The sequence below is a fragment of the Mus caroli genome, unplaced genomic scaffold, assembly GCF_978045245.1.
Source record: "Mus caroli unplaced genomic scaffold, Mus_caroli_1 scaffold_5, whole genome shotgun sequence".
In the NCBI taxonomy this organism is placed as follows: Eukaryota; Metazoa; Chordata; class Mammalia; order Rodentia; family Muridae; genus Mus; species Mus caroli.
The window spans coordinates 149,142,342-149,158,122 of record NW_028227260.1 but is presented as its reverse complement, the minus strand read 5'-3'; the positions used below and the strand labels follow the sequence as shown (position 1 = coordinate 149,158,122).

The following is a 15,781-nucleotide window of genomic DNA, read 5'->3' as shown; positions in this document are numbered from 1 at the left end:
TGGTATGTTGCTTAGCTTCAGTAAAGATGGACGGGTCTAAATGTTTTTGAGCATGTGCTAAGAGATTCTATGTAATGGTTCATTTTAATAGAAACAAATCCATGAAATAAATATTAGTATTTTTATTTTAAATGTGAATCAACAAGACACAAGAATCTTGTTCATTCTCAGCATATCTGAGAGAGTACTCAAAGTCATTATTTCTTCTAGATACTTATTTTGCATACTCTATAGACTGTAAGCTATTTGATTCTGAAGGGTTATGAACCTCTGAAATACCTTATTGACATTAGAACATGTATTATCAAGGTAGAGTCTATTGCGCCCTAATCATCTAAGCTTCAACTGTTTGCAGGAAGGCTTATCAATCTCTACAACAGATAATGGGGCATATACAAGTATATGAAAGTTTTAGTTTTACATCTGTATTGAAAACATTAGCTCTTGATCACCATTACCCTTTCATGAGTTCATGAACTATAGAACTAAATTTCTCGCAATGCCGATAATATATTTGGCAGATGGATTTCTTATAACTGAAGTACCTTTTCACTAATTTCTACATCTCTGAGTAAAAGCTTCTATATAGATACTTCTCATTAATTGAGGTTTTATACTTTGCTAATTTTTCTTTCTACAATTAAAAGTGGTTACCTCTGTATTTGTTTAGCAATAACAGTTATTGGAAAATCATGGTACAAAATCACCTCCATTCCAATCAATAGCTAAAAGTATAGCTGACCCTTATCTACAAACATTTCAAATGGCTATAGCTTCAGTTGCCTTCTGACCAAAAAACAAACAAACAAAACAAAACAAAACAAAACAAAGCAAAACACAGAAAACCCTTGAGATGGACAGAAATGTAGCCTTCTTCTGTCAAACACATTCAACACACCAAACTAAAACATATTATTTATTTTGTTTTGAGCCGCTATGATTTGTGGTACTTAGCTGAGGACCAACAAATAACTGGACCTCAAAGAAGCAAATGAACACAATCCATTTTGGGCTACTCAAATGTTTCCAAGGAAATTTGGATCAGGTTTTTGTTAACTACATGTTGTATACTTGTACTGATGGGTTGTATTCCTGGGGATAGGTCAGGACACAGAAGTTGGTGGAATAAGCAGATTAAAGCCTAGGTCTGGGGAATATATAGGGGACTTAGGTCCCAAATGCTGATCTTTAGGGCTCTCAAGAGTATAAAGTTACCTTATGTTATCAAGGATGTTATAGTGAAACAATAGGTAGAAAGTCTTCCTACTTGGCAGGTTTGACTCTCCTGATTTCAACTTCTTGTCTTCTTAGATTTAGACCTTCACTTCTTGAGTTTTGTTTGTTTGGTTTGGTTTGGTTCCAGTTCTGGGGATTGTATATAAGACCTCATACCTCTTTACTGCTAAATTATACACCCAAATACTGCTTTTTATTAATATTTTTATTTTTAAATTTTCATACAATAGAATATGATCATAAAGTTTCCCCTCTCCCAAGAAACAGCCTTTTCTAACACAACAGGGGTTATGAGCATGGGAATTCCCAGAAATTGTGATAGCACTCACAAGACCTGCACACATTTAAGCCAGACAAAGCCTTATCTATAACCAAGAAGTTTGTTACCCGCTGATTGCTGGAAGAAGGAAAATCTGTTTTCTTCAATGGAGTAACACTGGGTATTTCAATGACACAATCTGTTTGTTTGTTTGTGGTTTTTCTTTGTTTTGTTTTGTTTTGTTTTTTTAAGAAAGAGAAAGAACATGCAATTATGTGGGGCAAAGATCCAGGAGAAATTGGGTGAGGGGAAAGAATATGATCAAAATAAAGTGTGCTTTTTTATTTTAAAAGACTCTTATCAGTTTGGAGAGATGTTTCAGTGCTTAAGAGTACTTGACTGCTCATTTTTACTATGTTAATCCTGCCAATTCATGAGCATGGGAGATCTTTTCATCTTCTGAGATTTTCTTCAATTTCTTTCTTCAGAGACTTGAAGTTCTTGTCATACAGATCTTTCACTTGCTTGGTTAGAGTTACACCAAGATATTTTGTATTGTTTGTGACTATTGTTAAGGGTGTCATTTCCCTAATTTCTTTCTCAGCCTCTTTAATCCTTTGAGTAGAGGAAGTCTACTGATTTTTTGAGTTAACTTCAGAGGATTATCTTCTGAGGCCTGATTTAAACAACTCTGAGATAGCCTTAGAATAGGGGGATTAGCTGTATTCTTTTAGTGATTAATGATATGAAATTTTGCTAGACAGGTGCCATTACTAAACATGGAACATGTGTTTCAGGTAGCAAGTTGTTTCCACTTAGAGGCAGGTGCTTTTTTTCCTAATGGGAGAGGCATCTATCTCCTGTAGTTTCTGTGCCCAGGTTCACCATTTTCCTTCTTCCACTCTGTTTCTCTAGGATCTTCATTAAGATTCCATCTTACTAAATTATCATCACAGCCCAGTCCTGACTTCTGGAGGAAATATCCGGACTTTCTCGATAAAGTTTGGACTACTTACAATCTCTTTGGTCATCATTTCTACACCAACCCAGGTACTAATTATATTAGCCTATTATCCATATATTAATTCATATGTGGGCAAAGGGATCCTATTTTTAAGCACCACCCATCCAATTTTGTTTCTGTTCAATTCTTTAAAGCTTTCTGTCACTTTCATGGTTTGTTTCTCTTCCATTCTCCATTTTCACATGTGTTTATTTATTCGGGGTGTTGGGTGGGGGGTTCAGGGGCCATGTACATGTACAGGTCAGCTCACTGGAGTCAGTTCACCCCTTCCACTATGGAGTCCTGGGGACCAAACTCACATTGCCAGGCTTGGTAGCAAGCACTTTACCCACTGCTTCCTTTTGTCAGCCCTCTCTTCATTTATTTGGCTACAGGACAAACTCAGAGATTTGGAGAGGGTAGACTTCTATCTTCAGCTCAAGACATGCATAACTTTATATAACTCAAGCATTTTTTAACCCCCTGAGTATTTAAAAAAATACACTCTGTAAAATATATGTGGAGAACATACTAGTCTGACATTTTAAGCATAAAGTATGTTGCAAGTGAACACCAATTAGAAAGATGATCTATTCAGTCATGGAATTTCCAATTTATGTATTTTTTTCTATTTCAGTTTAAAGCCAGATGAGACACACAAGGAATGAAAAGCAAGTTTATTTGGGGAGACAGCAGCTGACACTGATAGAAAATTCTAAGCATTACATTTTCTGTAGGGTCTCCCTTGCCCTTGCTGCTTCCTCTTAATTTCTTCTTCTTCTTCTTCTTCTTCTTCTTCTTCTTCTTCTTCTTCTTCTTCTTCTTCTTCTTCTTCTTCTTCTTCTTCTTCTTCTTCTTCTTCTTCTTCTTCTTCCTCTTCTTCCTCCTCTTCTTCCTCCACTTCTTCCTCCACTTCTTCCTCCACTTCTTCCTCCTCTTCTTCCTCCTCTTCTTCCTCCTCTTCTTCCTCCTCTTCTTCCTCCTCTTCTTCCTCCTCTTCTTCCTCCTCTTCTTCCTCCTCTTCTTCCTCTTCTTCTTCCTCTTCTTCTTCCTCTTCTTCTTCCTCTTCTTCTTCCTCTTCTTTTTCTTCCTCTTCTTCTTCCTCTTCTTCCTCTTCTTCTTCCTCTTCTTCTTCCTCTTCCTCTTCCTCTTCCTCTTCCTCTTCCTCTTCCTCTTCCTCTTCCTCTTCCTCTTCTTCTTCCTCTTCTTCTTCCTCTTCCTCTTCCTCTTCCTCTTCTTCTTCCTCTTCTTCTTCCTCTTCCTCCTCTTCCTCCTCTTCCTCCTCTTCCTCCTCTTCCTCCTCCTCCTCCTCCTCCTCCTCCTCCTCCTCCTCCTCCTTTTCCTCTTCCTCTTCCTCTTCCTCTTCCTCTTCCTCTTCCTCTTCCTCTTCCTCTTCTTCTTCTTCTTCTTCTTCTTCTTCTTCTTCTTCTTCTTCTTCTTCTTCTTCTTCTTCTCCTCTAATGGTCTTTGCAGATTGGCAAAAGGCCTTGAATAAATCCAGTCTGGAAGGACCTGGGACATTAGCTCAAATGGAACTACTCTGTGGTCTATAAGACCCACTTCAGTTTGGAGTTCTGGTTGGTGTACACTGAATACAACACAAGTTCTTTGAAGAGTTAAAGAAGCTCTGGAAGAGATCCTATCCTTTTGAATCAACTAACATATTTTTTGTTAAGGTTGGTTTGACCCTGTGGGTAGACTTTCCCATAGCAGCCTTTCAATAGATAGTTATGACTAAAAGTCTGACAAGAGCCAAGGAAAGTGTTGTGTCCGGCCAGTAGATTACAGGTCTGGGTTCTAGCCTGGAAAAGCATTTTGGAAACCTGGAAGAGAAGAGGGGCTAGGTGGCGAGAGAAAGATGCAGCTAAGGCAGTCATGCTGATCAAAGCTCAATTTTACTATTCCGCACGCAGTTATGAGGCAGGGGAAGGGGGCTCGATTCCCGCCAAATAATCTTGGGGACCACATGTATGTGGGCCCCAGCAGTCGGCGTGGCAGAACGGTTGAGTGGCAAGCTCCACCCCTGAGCAAGCTGGCTGGGGGAGGGGAGACTACAGGAAACTGCATAGCTTGTTGTTCATAGGTGTGAAGGAGTGTAAGAATTACCATTCTTATGTGGTTATACTCTGAGAATCCAGGTATAAAACTAAAGTTAAGGATGTGATGGAGGGCCAGGTGAGCTTCTTATGTTGTCAAGAGGAATAGTCTAGGTCCATTTGGTGTTTAGCATGCTTGTTCCTTCTATTTGAAAGGGATGTGTTCTAACACGTCCAGTGATTATCTAGAACTGGGACTTGTATTAAGTGTGTGTGTGTGTGCAGCACACGTGTGCATGTGCGTGCACGCACACACACATGTACAAATCCCAGTATGTGTATTTTTATTAATTTGAAAGTTGTGTTTGAGCTAGGTACACTGATGTTTCAAAAATTAAATAGTTGAACAAGTGCTATATGTGGTATGACCTAATTAATTTTTCTCTGCTTTGTCCACCTTTTCAGTTTTTTCTCCATTCTGGGCCCAGAGGAATTGAGTCCTGTTCTGAAGCTTTTTGAGAGCTCAAAGTTCAGCATCATTAGTGAATCTTAGCTGCTGACTGTCTACACAGCAAATGCTTTAGAGAATTATTCTGTTGAAACAATAATGATTTTCATAGACTGCAATCTCAGTTGAATATGTTTTCTCTGTAATGTGAACGAATACCCAGCACTTGTCAACAAAACTGCATAGACCTTGAAAGAAAACCCTTTAAATTGAACAGCTTGGACACTAGGTTGAGCAGGAGAAACCTTAACAACAGTAAATATTCGTTCACCTTCTGGAAGATTCAACCACTGATACACACAGAGCTGCTGCTGAAGTACCATGTCTAAGAACTCGGAGTTCATCAATCTGTCCTTTTTATTAGATCATGAGAAGGAAATGATACTGGGAGTCCTAAAGAGAGATGAATATTTGAAAAAAGTGGAAGAGAAGAGAATAAGGTGATATGAATTTTTTCTTTTGCCCTAATTCAACTGCTTTCTATTTGTTTTCAGTGATTTTGATGTCGAATTTGATAGTCTCATTGGAGACAGATATTGATCAGGGATTTTATAGCTTTCCTGATGTAACCCAAATATTTGAAAATATCTTTGGCTCTGTGCCATCTAGCTAAAGAGGATGAAAATCAGCTAATAGTAGGATGCTGGTGATATGAAGGCACACATTTGCCAACAGCAAACCTAGTAGCTAAGAAGAAAGACTCCCCAATTTTGAGTACCAACTCTGGAATGGCCTGTATGATATTTAAGCATCTTGCTGTGGTGTTAGTTATATTTACATCACTGGAACTATACAAGCAGGTAAATGGATATTAACTTGGTTTTTAGTTTAGAGAATATCATCCATCATGGTGAGGAAAGGATTATGGGCTGGAGGCCTTTTTGTCCATGGTGGTAGGAACATAGAAGGTTTTAGGGTTGGGAAGCACAGCCTGGTCTCCAGTGTGCACCACCCCTGCCTGGCTCAAATATTTTTAACTTTATCATCTCTGGTAATTTTGTTTCACTTTGATAAGAACTTGATACCACTACACCCAATTTTCCTGATTTAGATTTGTCATCAATAAAACAATAATGATAACATTGCTCCCCTTAGCACTGATGCAAAGATTAAGGAAGCTTATAAATATGCTTGGGAATTCGGCTCCTCCCGAATTCTAGAGCATGTTCAATTCTAGAACATGGGGTGGTCTCATGAGCTTTCTCCTCTAGAAAATGTTAACTGTTAAATGTATACATTCTCAGAGATGAGCAGGGCTTGGTGAACCCCTCCCCACCTCCATGACAGATAATGAATGGTTCCAATCTAGTGCAGGTCTCCTATTGATAAGCCAAGTTCTCCTCAGTTGGTGATTGAATAAGTGTCCATGCAATGCCTAGAAATAGTCTATAACAGGTGCATTTTAAAAACCTATAGCTGTTTGGGTGACCCTGCTGAGAACACACTCATGGCCTTACTACTCCCCATCAGGAAAATGGAACAGAACAGAACAGAATATATTTCTCAAGCCTGGCATTTAATGGCAGTTCTGACCTGTTAGCTGTATGCCATTATCTAAAGTTACTATGACTTTTATCAAACATTTAAAGGAGGACAGAAAGTTTTTTAAGTTGATCTCTGCATGGAGACTGAAACTCTAAAGTTCAAATTTATTGTTTTGTTCCACATGCCTAGTTCCACTGGAATGGGCTACTAAGTAAGCCCTGACCTTAGTACACTAATAACTCATACACCCCAGCCAAGAAACTGCCTTCAGTCTTTTAGTTTGCCTCTAAGTAGTTCATTCGTTTATTTCAGTCCTGCAGGCAGAAAGATTAGAGAAAAGCAAATAAGGCAAACATTTGGTTCAAATGAATTAAATGTGATTTCAGGAATAATACATTCCACCTGGAAGCCAAGGAGGCCAATGAGTGCAAAGAATAACATTCTTTTAATACTCTATAAAATTTTAATCTGCAAAGCTTTTTTTTTCTTCTCCAAATTTTATCACTTTAGCACTAAGATTGAAATAAGTTTGACCTCAAAAGTCTTCAGACTCACTGGCTCTGTAGAAATTCCAGAGAATTATTGGACTGGACATGTAGATTGGTAAACATTTTATTCTGATCTTAATAGAATTGCCACAAAGCTTCTTAATACATTAACAGAAACCCCAACATGAGGTACTCTGGAGAGATGGCTCAGGGGTTAAGAAGGTGCTCCTTTGGCAAATGACCTGAGTTCCAGTCCCTGCAGCCATGCTGAAGGGGTCTCAATGTCCAGTGACTGGAGCATCTGGTAGATCTGACTGACACCTCTCACCTCGTTAGTCACCAACTCACACGTACATACCGACACATAGGTACATAAACATAATTAAAGATAAGAAATCTCAGTGTGAATATACTAGTTTAGTGGAACTCAAACTCTTATCGAGTCCCACAGAATAAAGGAAAAGTTCTCTTACACAGAACTTACTAATTATAGTACTATTATATATAATTATTATATTATAGATACGGAATAAATTCTTAAATATATATGTTATATACATATAACTTAGTATATATATATATGCATATATATTACATCTAAACTTATTTGAACTCCGTTTTGCATTCCATATAGAAAAATCATATTTATATATGAAATTTGATTTTACAAAATCTTTCCATGAAGAGATGTTTTACTGTCAAGGTATATTTGGAGACATTTCAAGCATTGGGCTGCAAAATGAACTTACATATTCTTGAACTAATAATGTCACTATAGTCATAAATAATGCATATTTCCCTATAAAGATGTATCGTATACTATTTTACTTACAGTTTATATTACTATTTTAAATTTAAATAATAGATACAGAAGTAGATAGGAAAATCACCTGTCTTCCTCACACATGTATGTATATCAAAGTGCATATATTTGTCTCTTCCATGAATGACCATTTAGTCTCTTATTAATGTATTACCTTTAAGGAGAATTGATGCTGAGGACAGACCTCTAAGCAGCAGAAAGTAATCTGTACCAATATATAGGACAATACAATTCTCCTTTTACTGTAATTTGTACAGACAGTATGTTGAATTACATGTAATCTAGGACATGACTGCTGAATATTGGAGCTAAAGGTGGAAAGTGAAAAATATTTTCTCTTTCCCACCTCCTAAGGTGATCAGTTCATAAAAAAATATATAATATCATTTGTATTCTTGGGAAGGTAGACATTTTTCTAAGAAGTAATATAAGTAAATTTTTAGTATTAAGTGTCACATTTCAGATTTTAAATTTCAAGTAAGTTACCTTTTGATATCAACAGGAACACCCATCTCATATATTGGTCTTGTTTATTATTCAAGATGAAGATCTCATCTTCCTGTTATAGAATCTAAATTGAATTATCAATAATAGTTTTCCAGAAGCATGCTTTCAAAACCTTACATGCACATTTAAGTCATTTATTAATCTAAATCCCCAGTGAGTTTGAATTAAATGGTAGCCTGACTTTTCCTATACCATATACTTCTATCAACAACCAGGAAAAAGCTTTGTTGTAATTCATCTATGCCAACATGAATTCACAGAATTATCTTCTTAAGATTAAACTGTGAAAATTAGGTACTGATTTTTTTCTGTGCATGTTCTCCTCACTATAGTGAAAATAACCTACATTTGCATAAATTCAACTTAGAGATATTTCAAGAAGGTACTTGTGTTATATACCTGCAAAAACTAAAGCTAACTCTCTAGTATGTACCTGTACCAGCGGCAGAAGAGCTTTGAAAGATCTTTTCAAGGGCAATGTGTTCTCTTTAAAGCATCTAATTTTTTTTTTGCATAAATGCCCAATTTCTTTCCATCAAGTCAGCCCCGTTCTTCCATTTGTCATAGCAACCATCTTTTAAAGCCCAGTCTTTTGTCCTTTGTTGTTTCTGAAAGGAATGGCATTTTTGTACTTACTGCTATACTGATTCTTTCCCTGCCTCTGTGTTTTCTAAGTAATTTATCCTATTAGCAATGTGATGGTTTGCTGTTGTGATGTTCAGGAAAGATGCCTTTCAGGAAAAGCACCCGTATTCCTCTGATAATCAGGATAGAAGACAATAGTTGTTTTCAGCTCTTTTGAAGTGTAATTACATATGAAATCAATTCCCTGTGTGATATTAGATAATAGATATTAGAATTAGAATTAGAATGTGATATTAGAATTAATAAACAGCCAACTGCCAAATAGTAGTGACTGATTTCCCCCTTCTTTAGAATTGTAATGGGTTAGCTTTGTCATATTATTTACTGAAACACTTGTATTAAGTTGGGTTCACCAAAAGGAGAACTTGAGCCTAAGGTTTGAGTGCAATTGATTTGTTTTTTAAACCATTAAACCTTGAAGTCCCAGGGAAAGCAAGACGGAAAAGGAGGAGTAATTTAGCACAGCTGGCATGGTAAGCAGCATCTGGCAAAGGGAACCTTGACAGAGTTTTACCAGGGCAGATAGTATTTGCTATTTATTTTCTGACTTGAGAAGCTACCACACACACATACACACACACACATGTGCACATTTTAAGTACCTTTCTGTGTTAAATCACAATGATTAAAACCACCTTGGGGGTGGGGGAAGGTTTATTTCATCTTATAAATCTCAGGTCACTCTATCAGATTTCAGGGCAGGAAAGTAGAGGCAACAACCATAGCAGAGACCATGGAGGAATGCTATGGATTAGTGGATTAGTGGATTAGTCTTATGGTTTGCTCAGTTCAGTTTCTTATAGAACCCAGGACTACCTTCCCAGGGTTAACACCATCCACAATGAGCAGGGCCCTCCCATATTGATCACTAAAGAAAATTCACCATAAACTTGCCTACAGGTGACTCTTAATGGAGGCCTTTTCTAAACTGAGACACTTTCCAAATGGTTCTAGCCTGTGTCCTGGTGATATAAAACTGGCAAAATGCCAGTTGTCTAGCTTTTCACATAGTTTGGTGGGAGTTCCTAGTATATTACTGGAAGCTAAGCTTTATGCTACTAGCAATTGCTTTATGTCATGTATAGATTGTGAATCAGTTCCAGATTGTTCCATTTTCTCTAGGCAGTCTCCAGACACGCGGTTGGCAGAATTCACAGAGACTTCTTCATCTGTAGTCGTTTTATTAGGGAACTTTCTTTTGGTTCAAATCCAGGTTAAACCTTTCCTCAGATTCTCAGGTGTTAATTATTTTTTTAGTAGCCTTTGATCTGAAACCAAATCACAATCTCTATGAAATTTCTTAGAATGACAGTGGTGTAAATGCAGTTCCATATGGGCATATTTGTCATGAGACACTGTGAAAAGAGTCAACCTGGACAGTTGCTGTATAGTAGAACTAGGCTAGCAGAAGAAAGCTTTCTTGATTATTGTAGCTTACCTTTGAGTGTGCTCAGCATGGCTTTACACCACTAGGAAAGACACTGCATTCACAAAACAGTGTCCTTTCTGAGCAGAGCCTGCAAGAGGAGACTAGTGCATAGAAAGAGTGTAGTTTGCCTATTTGTTTTAAATACCAAATTCTGGTTCTGACTCCTGACCAACAGAAAGCTGCCCTTCTTCCTTGCCTATAAAATGGGAACCACGCCTTTCTTATGGGTTGCCAAATGTTAATGGCTTGACCCATAAAGAGGATTGCATGTCATTATTGTAGCTATACACTGTAATGTTTATATAGCAATCTATCATACATACAGAAGCTGCTATAAAAACAAAATTATACACACACACACACACACACACACACATATATATATCCTTTTATAAATTATGTATATATTGAGTTTCGGTTTTTGGTGTTGGGGATGGAAGCCAGGGCCTTGTGTGCCGTAAGCAAGCAGTCTACCATTGAGCCATACCTTCTACCCCCAAAACATAATGGTTTTTAAATTATTTTTTGAGATTACGATATAATTATATTGTTCCCCCCTTCACTTTCCTCCCAACATACCCTCCCACATATCCAACCTTGGTCTTTTTCAAATTGTGTCCCCTTTTCATTGATTTTTGTTATATGCCTATATGTACATTTATGTACAAATATATTCCTAAATATAACCTGCTCTGTTTGTATACTGTTACATATATATATATGTATATACACACATATATATATGTGTGTGTGTGTATTTTTTCAGGGCTGTACATTTTGCATTGGTGTGTCCTTCCCTAAGGAAGACTCATTTCTCTCAGCATTACTTAGTTGCCTGTGGTTCTTTTTGTATGGTTGGGGGCTCTTTAGTTTCCCTCTATTCACTTTGGCTTGGCTATTGGTATTGAATCTTTTCAGCTTACATTCAGGCCAACTTGATAAGACTTCATGGGTATAAAATCTAATATTTTTATATTCAGAATACATGAAGGAGATACCACCCACTCAGAATTTTCTTTAAGCAGATATGAAATAGCTCTAGAATAAATGGAGTGCTAACAAAAGGAGTGTTAGGAGCCATCATTATTGGGCTGCTGGCATCTTATCCTGCCTGTGTATCATGAGTTCTGTGACTCTTCTCCTGTTATTGGTTTGCCATTCATTTAATCAATCCCATCAGTTTTGATTTCTTTTTAAGATTAATTTATTTTCTTTTATATTACATTCTGACCTCAGTTTTCCCTCCCACAATCCACCTCCCCTATTTCCCTACCTCTTCCCTCCCCATCGAGTCTTCCTCGGTTTCCCTTCAGAAAAGGGCAGGCTTCCCAGGGATATTATCCAAACAATGCATAGCAAATTGTAATAAGATTACGGTACATTTATCACAGCTGGATGAGGCAACTCATTAGGAGGAAAAGGATCCCCAGTGGCAGGCAAATATGTCAGAAACAGCCTCCACTTCCTCTGTTCACAGTCCCACAAGAACACCAAGCTGCACAGCTATAACATATGCAGAGTGTCTGAGTTAGAGCCACGCAGGCTCCCTGGTTGTTTGTTGGTTCAGTCTCAGTGAGCCCCTATGAGTGCAGGTTTGTTGATTCTGTGGGTTTTCTTGTGGTATCCTTTTGCTTTCTTAATGGAGTTTGAAACTTTAGCTGTTGTCTGGATTTAGTTTGCTCAAGGTTGAAGGTACTATAGCAGGGGCTGAAGCAAATCCCAAGAGCACCGCTCTTGCAAGTGGACAGTGCAAGAACTAATATTTACTGAGTCCTAATTGGATTTTCTGGAAAGAGATTTGGTTACAAATGACAGATATTATGATAATTACTTAAACAATGTAAAAAAATTTCTAGATATCTTCACTAAGGTAAAATTGTATGTTGTGTGACAGCTCTATTACATTGTTTATTAAGGGGGGCATCTGGAGTCCTTAACTTTTACTGTTCCATCATCTTTAAACTTTGTCTCTCTCTCTCTCTCTTTTAAAGATTTATTTATTTTTTATTTATATGAGTACAGTATAGCTATTTTCAGACACACACTAAAAAAGCACATTGGATCCCATTACAGATGGTTGTGAGCCACCATGTGGTTGCTGGGAATTGAACTCAGGAACTCTGGAAGAGCAATCAGTGCTCTTAACTGCTGAGCCTAAGTCCTTAAGTCTCATAGCAGTCTCTAGGAAATAAGAAGTTAAGGGACCGTCCTTGTTCTTATCCGGTTATTGTTAAGATTTAAAAGTCCCTTATATTCTTGATAACGGATGTTTAAAATTCGTTATGGTTATGTTTTCTTTCTTTTGTGTGCATGTGTATGTGTGTGTGATAGCAGGCATGCCACAGCATGGGTAGGGTATGTAGGTCAGAAGACAACTTGTGAAAGTTGGTTCTCTCCTTCCTTCATGTAGGTCCCAGGGTTCAAACTCCTGCCATTAACCTTGTTGGGAGGTTCCATTATGTGCTGAGCAACCTCCTTGGCTCATTACATATATATTTGTGTCCGCTGAATAATTTGAAAATAAGACCTGCTAGTCTAGAGTTTGTCACTGTACTATGTTTGTTTCTTTGCTATGACTGCATCTTCATATGAGGCTGATGACATGTAATGACTTTTACTTATCATTTCAATCTCTTTAATATAATTGTGTGTGCCATGAAGATAACTTCTGACTCTAGGCCTGAAGGGCCGGTGCTAACCAGTTGGGGCAGGCTTTCTTCAGTCTGGGTTTCAAGCAGAAGGGACTTATAGGAGGACCGATGGATTTGACAGATATGAGGAAGGGATAGAGTCCTGCCTGAGTAAATGGGCTTGGAAAACAATTATCTAGTTCTGAGAATGTAAACTGTCTGAACTCATGATTTTGAATATAATATCCTTTCTAGAGATGACAAGCCCCAAGGCTTATTTGTGACAGTTGTTCACAAGAATAATAAGAACTGAAGTCAAAGATGAGCAGGCCAGAAACCTGAGAACCCAGTGAGTTGGACATGTTATTCACAAAGATGTTACAGTCACTAAGAAATTAGGCTCATAGAAAGGCATACTTAAAATTGGTGTCATATACTAGATTATCACAAATCCTGTGGCTTTATGCCAGGTAAATTTATTTTCAATCCCGTAGAAACCAGAAATCCAAAAATAACTGCTACTGGTCAAAATCAAAGGGTTGGTATAACATTCCTTCTTCCAGAATATCTCCAGGAGACTCTTGTGCCTGGGCTCCTTTTTTTTCTGATGTTTCCTCGCATTCTTTGGCCATGGTCACATTGCCTCAGTTTCTACTGCTATGATCACAGTGGCTTCTTTCCAGGCTTTGCTCTCATGAATCTATATAATATCTTTTTCTACATCAATATTGAAAGAACATTTGTGATTAAATTGGTCTATCTGGAAAATCCAGGATAATTTCCTAATCTTAAGATTCTTGATCTTGTTCCATTTGAAAATACTTTTTCCTTTTTTTTTTAATTTAGTAGATTTTTTAATTTACAAAATATTTTATGTAATATATTCTGATCATGGTTTCCCCTATCTGAACTCCTCCCTGATCTTCTCCACTTACCTACCTACTCAAATCCAAACCATTTCTTTATCTCTGTTTCGGGGCTACTAAATGTTCTAAATGCTGTAATGTTTAACAAGTTCCAAATATTAGGAGCTGATATGCTTGGCAATTATTCTGCTGATCATATAAAGAAGTTGGTAGCTTAAAAATAGTCACAGGATGAGGCAAGTGATTAGGAAGGTAGTAGATGATGAAAACTAAGGAGACTCTATCACACTCTATTGCTCTGATAAATACCATGGCCAAAAGGCAGTTGTGGAGGAAAGAGTTTATCTCACCTTACATCTTGTAGTCTATATTCCAAGGAATTCAGGCTAGGAACTTAAGGTAGGCATTTGGAGGCCAGAACTGATACAGAGGCCATGGAAGTATGCTGCTTACTGGCTTGCTTCCCATGGCCTGCTCAGCCTACTTTCTTAGAGAATCTGGAATCACCTACCCAGGGATATCATTGCCCACAGTGGTCTAGGTTTTTCCATACTAATCATTAATCAAATAAATGCTTCATGACTTGCTTATATGCCAATTGATGGAAGCATTTTCTCAATTGAGGTTCCCTTTTCACAGATGACCCTGTCTTGAGTCATGCTGACAAAACACTAAAGAGTATTGAGACACAGTGGGCAGGTGACATAACTGGAGTGTTTTTATCTCATAAATATGCTGAAGCAATGATTGACCCAAAGCCACCCAGGAGCCTTCTTTTTGCCATTACTGATGTTTGAAACCTAAGTTTCAAGAAACAGTAAAGCAGAAAACATAGGTCTGAGTGTTTGTGTGGTCCCGAGCCAAATTCTTGTCTTTCATTTTTCTTTCCTGTCAAGCAAGCATAGGACCATTGTGAAATGAGACCTAAACTGTGTTGCAGTTACTGCTGTCTCTAGAAAAGGGTTGTTGCTAACTCATGGAGAATTCATAATACAACACAAGACCCCGGAGGAAATGGGAATTACATCCTCATCCAATATCCTTTACCCACATCCACAAAGCTGGGTGAAGTGTCAACTCCATAGCCTCCCTTGCAACTCCTTGGCTTAGGTGTGACATTGTCTGGTCAAATCCAAGAAGTCTTTTTGGAGGGTTTCTGAACTAGATTTTGTTTTATCTGTGAAGACCCATGTACAGAAGCAGCTAAGCACCATTCCCTTGTTTTGCCCTAACAAGGGAACAGTGTTGGAGATGCCTGGTCATTTTGCATAAGAATAAGCCGTATTTTTTTTTTCAATAGAAGAGCAACAAGATGAAAGGATACTGGATCCTTAATGATGCTATTCTGTATCTAAACTAATTCAAGCAACTGGTGGCTTTTCTGCTTGTGAGAAAGATGAGGAGGTGCTGGAATAGCAGGCCAGAAGCTCACTTTCTTCAGATGCTGCTATGGCCATGCACATATAAATGAACTGCATCTACCTTGCTTTCTAAGAGCTGGCTACCTGAATAGAAAACAAATATACCTGTCAGCTTATCCCTTTCTTCTAGCTTCCTGTACTCCCTTTCCCCTTAGGACCATTTTTTACAATTGTACATTTTCTTCATTTATTCTAATTATTAGCTGCTATTATTTGATTATATCCTTCAAAGCTCTTGTGATGCAGGCACTAGGGATAGATGGCTTAGAGATTTAGAGCACTTCTTGTTCTTGCAGAATACCCAGCTTGAATTTGTAGCACCAAAAGTATCTATAACTCTAGTTCTAGATGACCTGATGCTCTCTTCTGACCTCTTAAGGCACCAGGCACATATGTGGTACACATACATACACATAGGCAGAATAATAGTACACAAAATAGAAAT

The 15,781-nt window shown here is 37.8% G+C and overlaps 1 protein-coding gene across 1 annotated transcript in view; it reads left to right on the top strand.

The window, feature by feature from the left end:
- The window catches only part of Sytl5 (synaptotagmin like 5), a 259,986-nt gene that overhangs the window by 164,341 nt on the left and 79,864 nt on the right, over nt 1-15,781 (top strand). Inside the window, exons 2-3 of the mRNA XM_085838277.1 lie at nt 2,411-2,545; nt 5,000-5,482. Coding sequence (XP_085694403.1) covers nt 5,364-5,482 — 119 coding nt within the window. The 5' untranslated portion in view covers nt 2,411-2,545; nt 5,000-5,363. The remainder of the gene's footprint in view (nt 1-2,410; nt 2,546-4,999; nt 5,483-15,781) is intronic.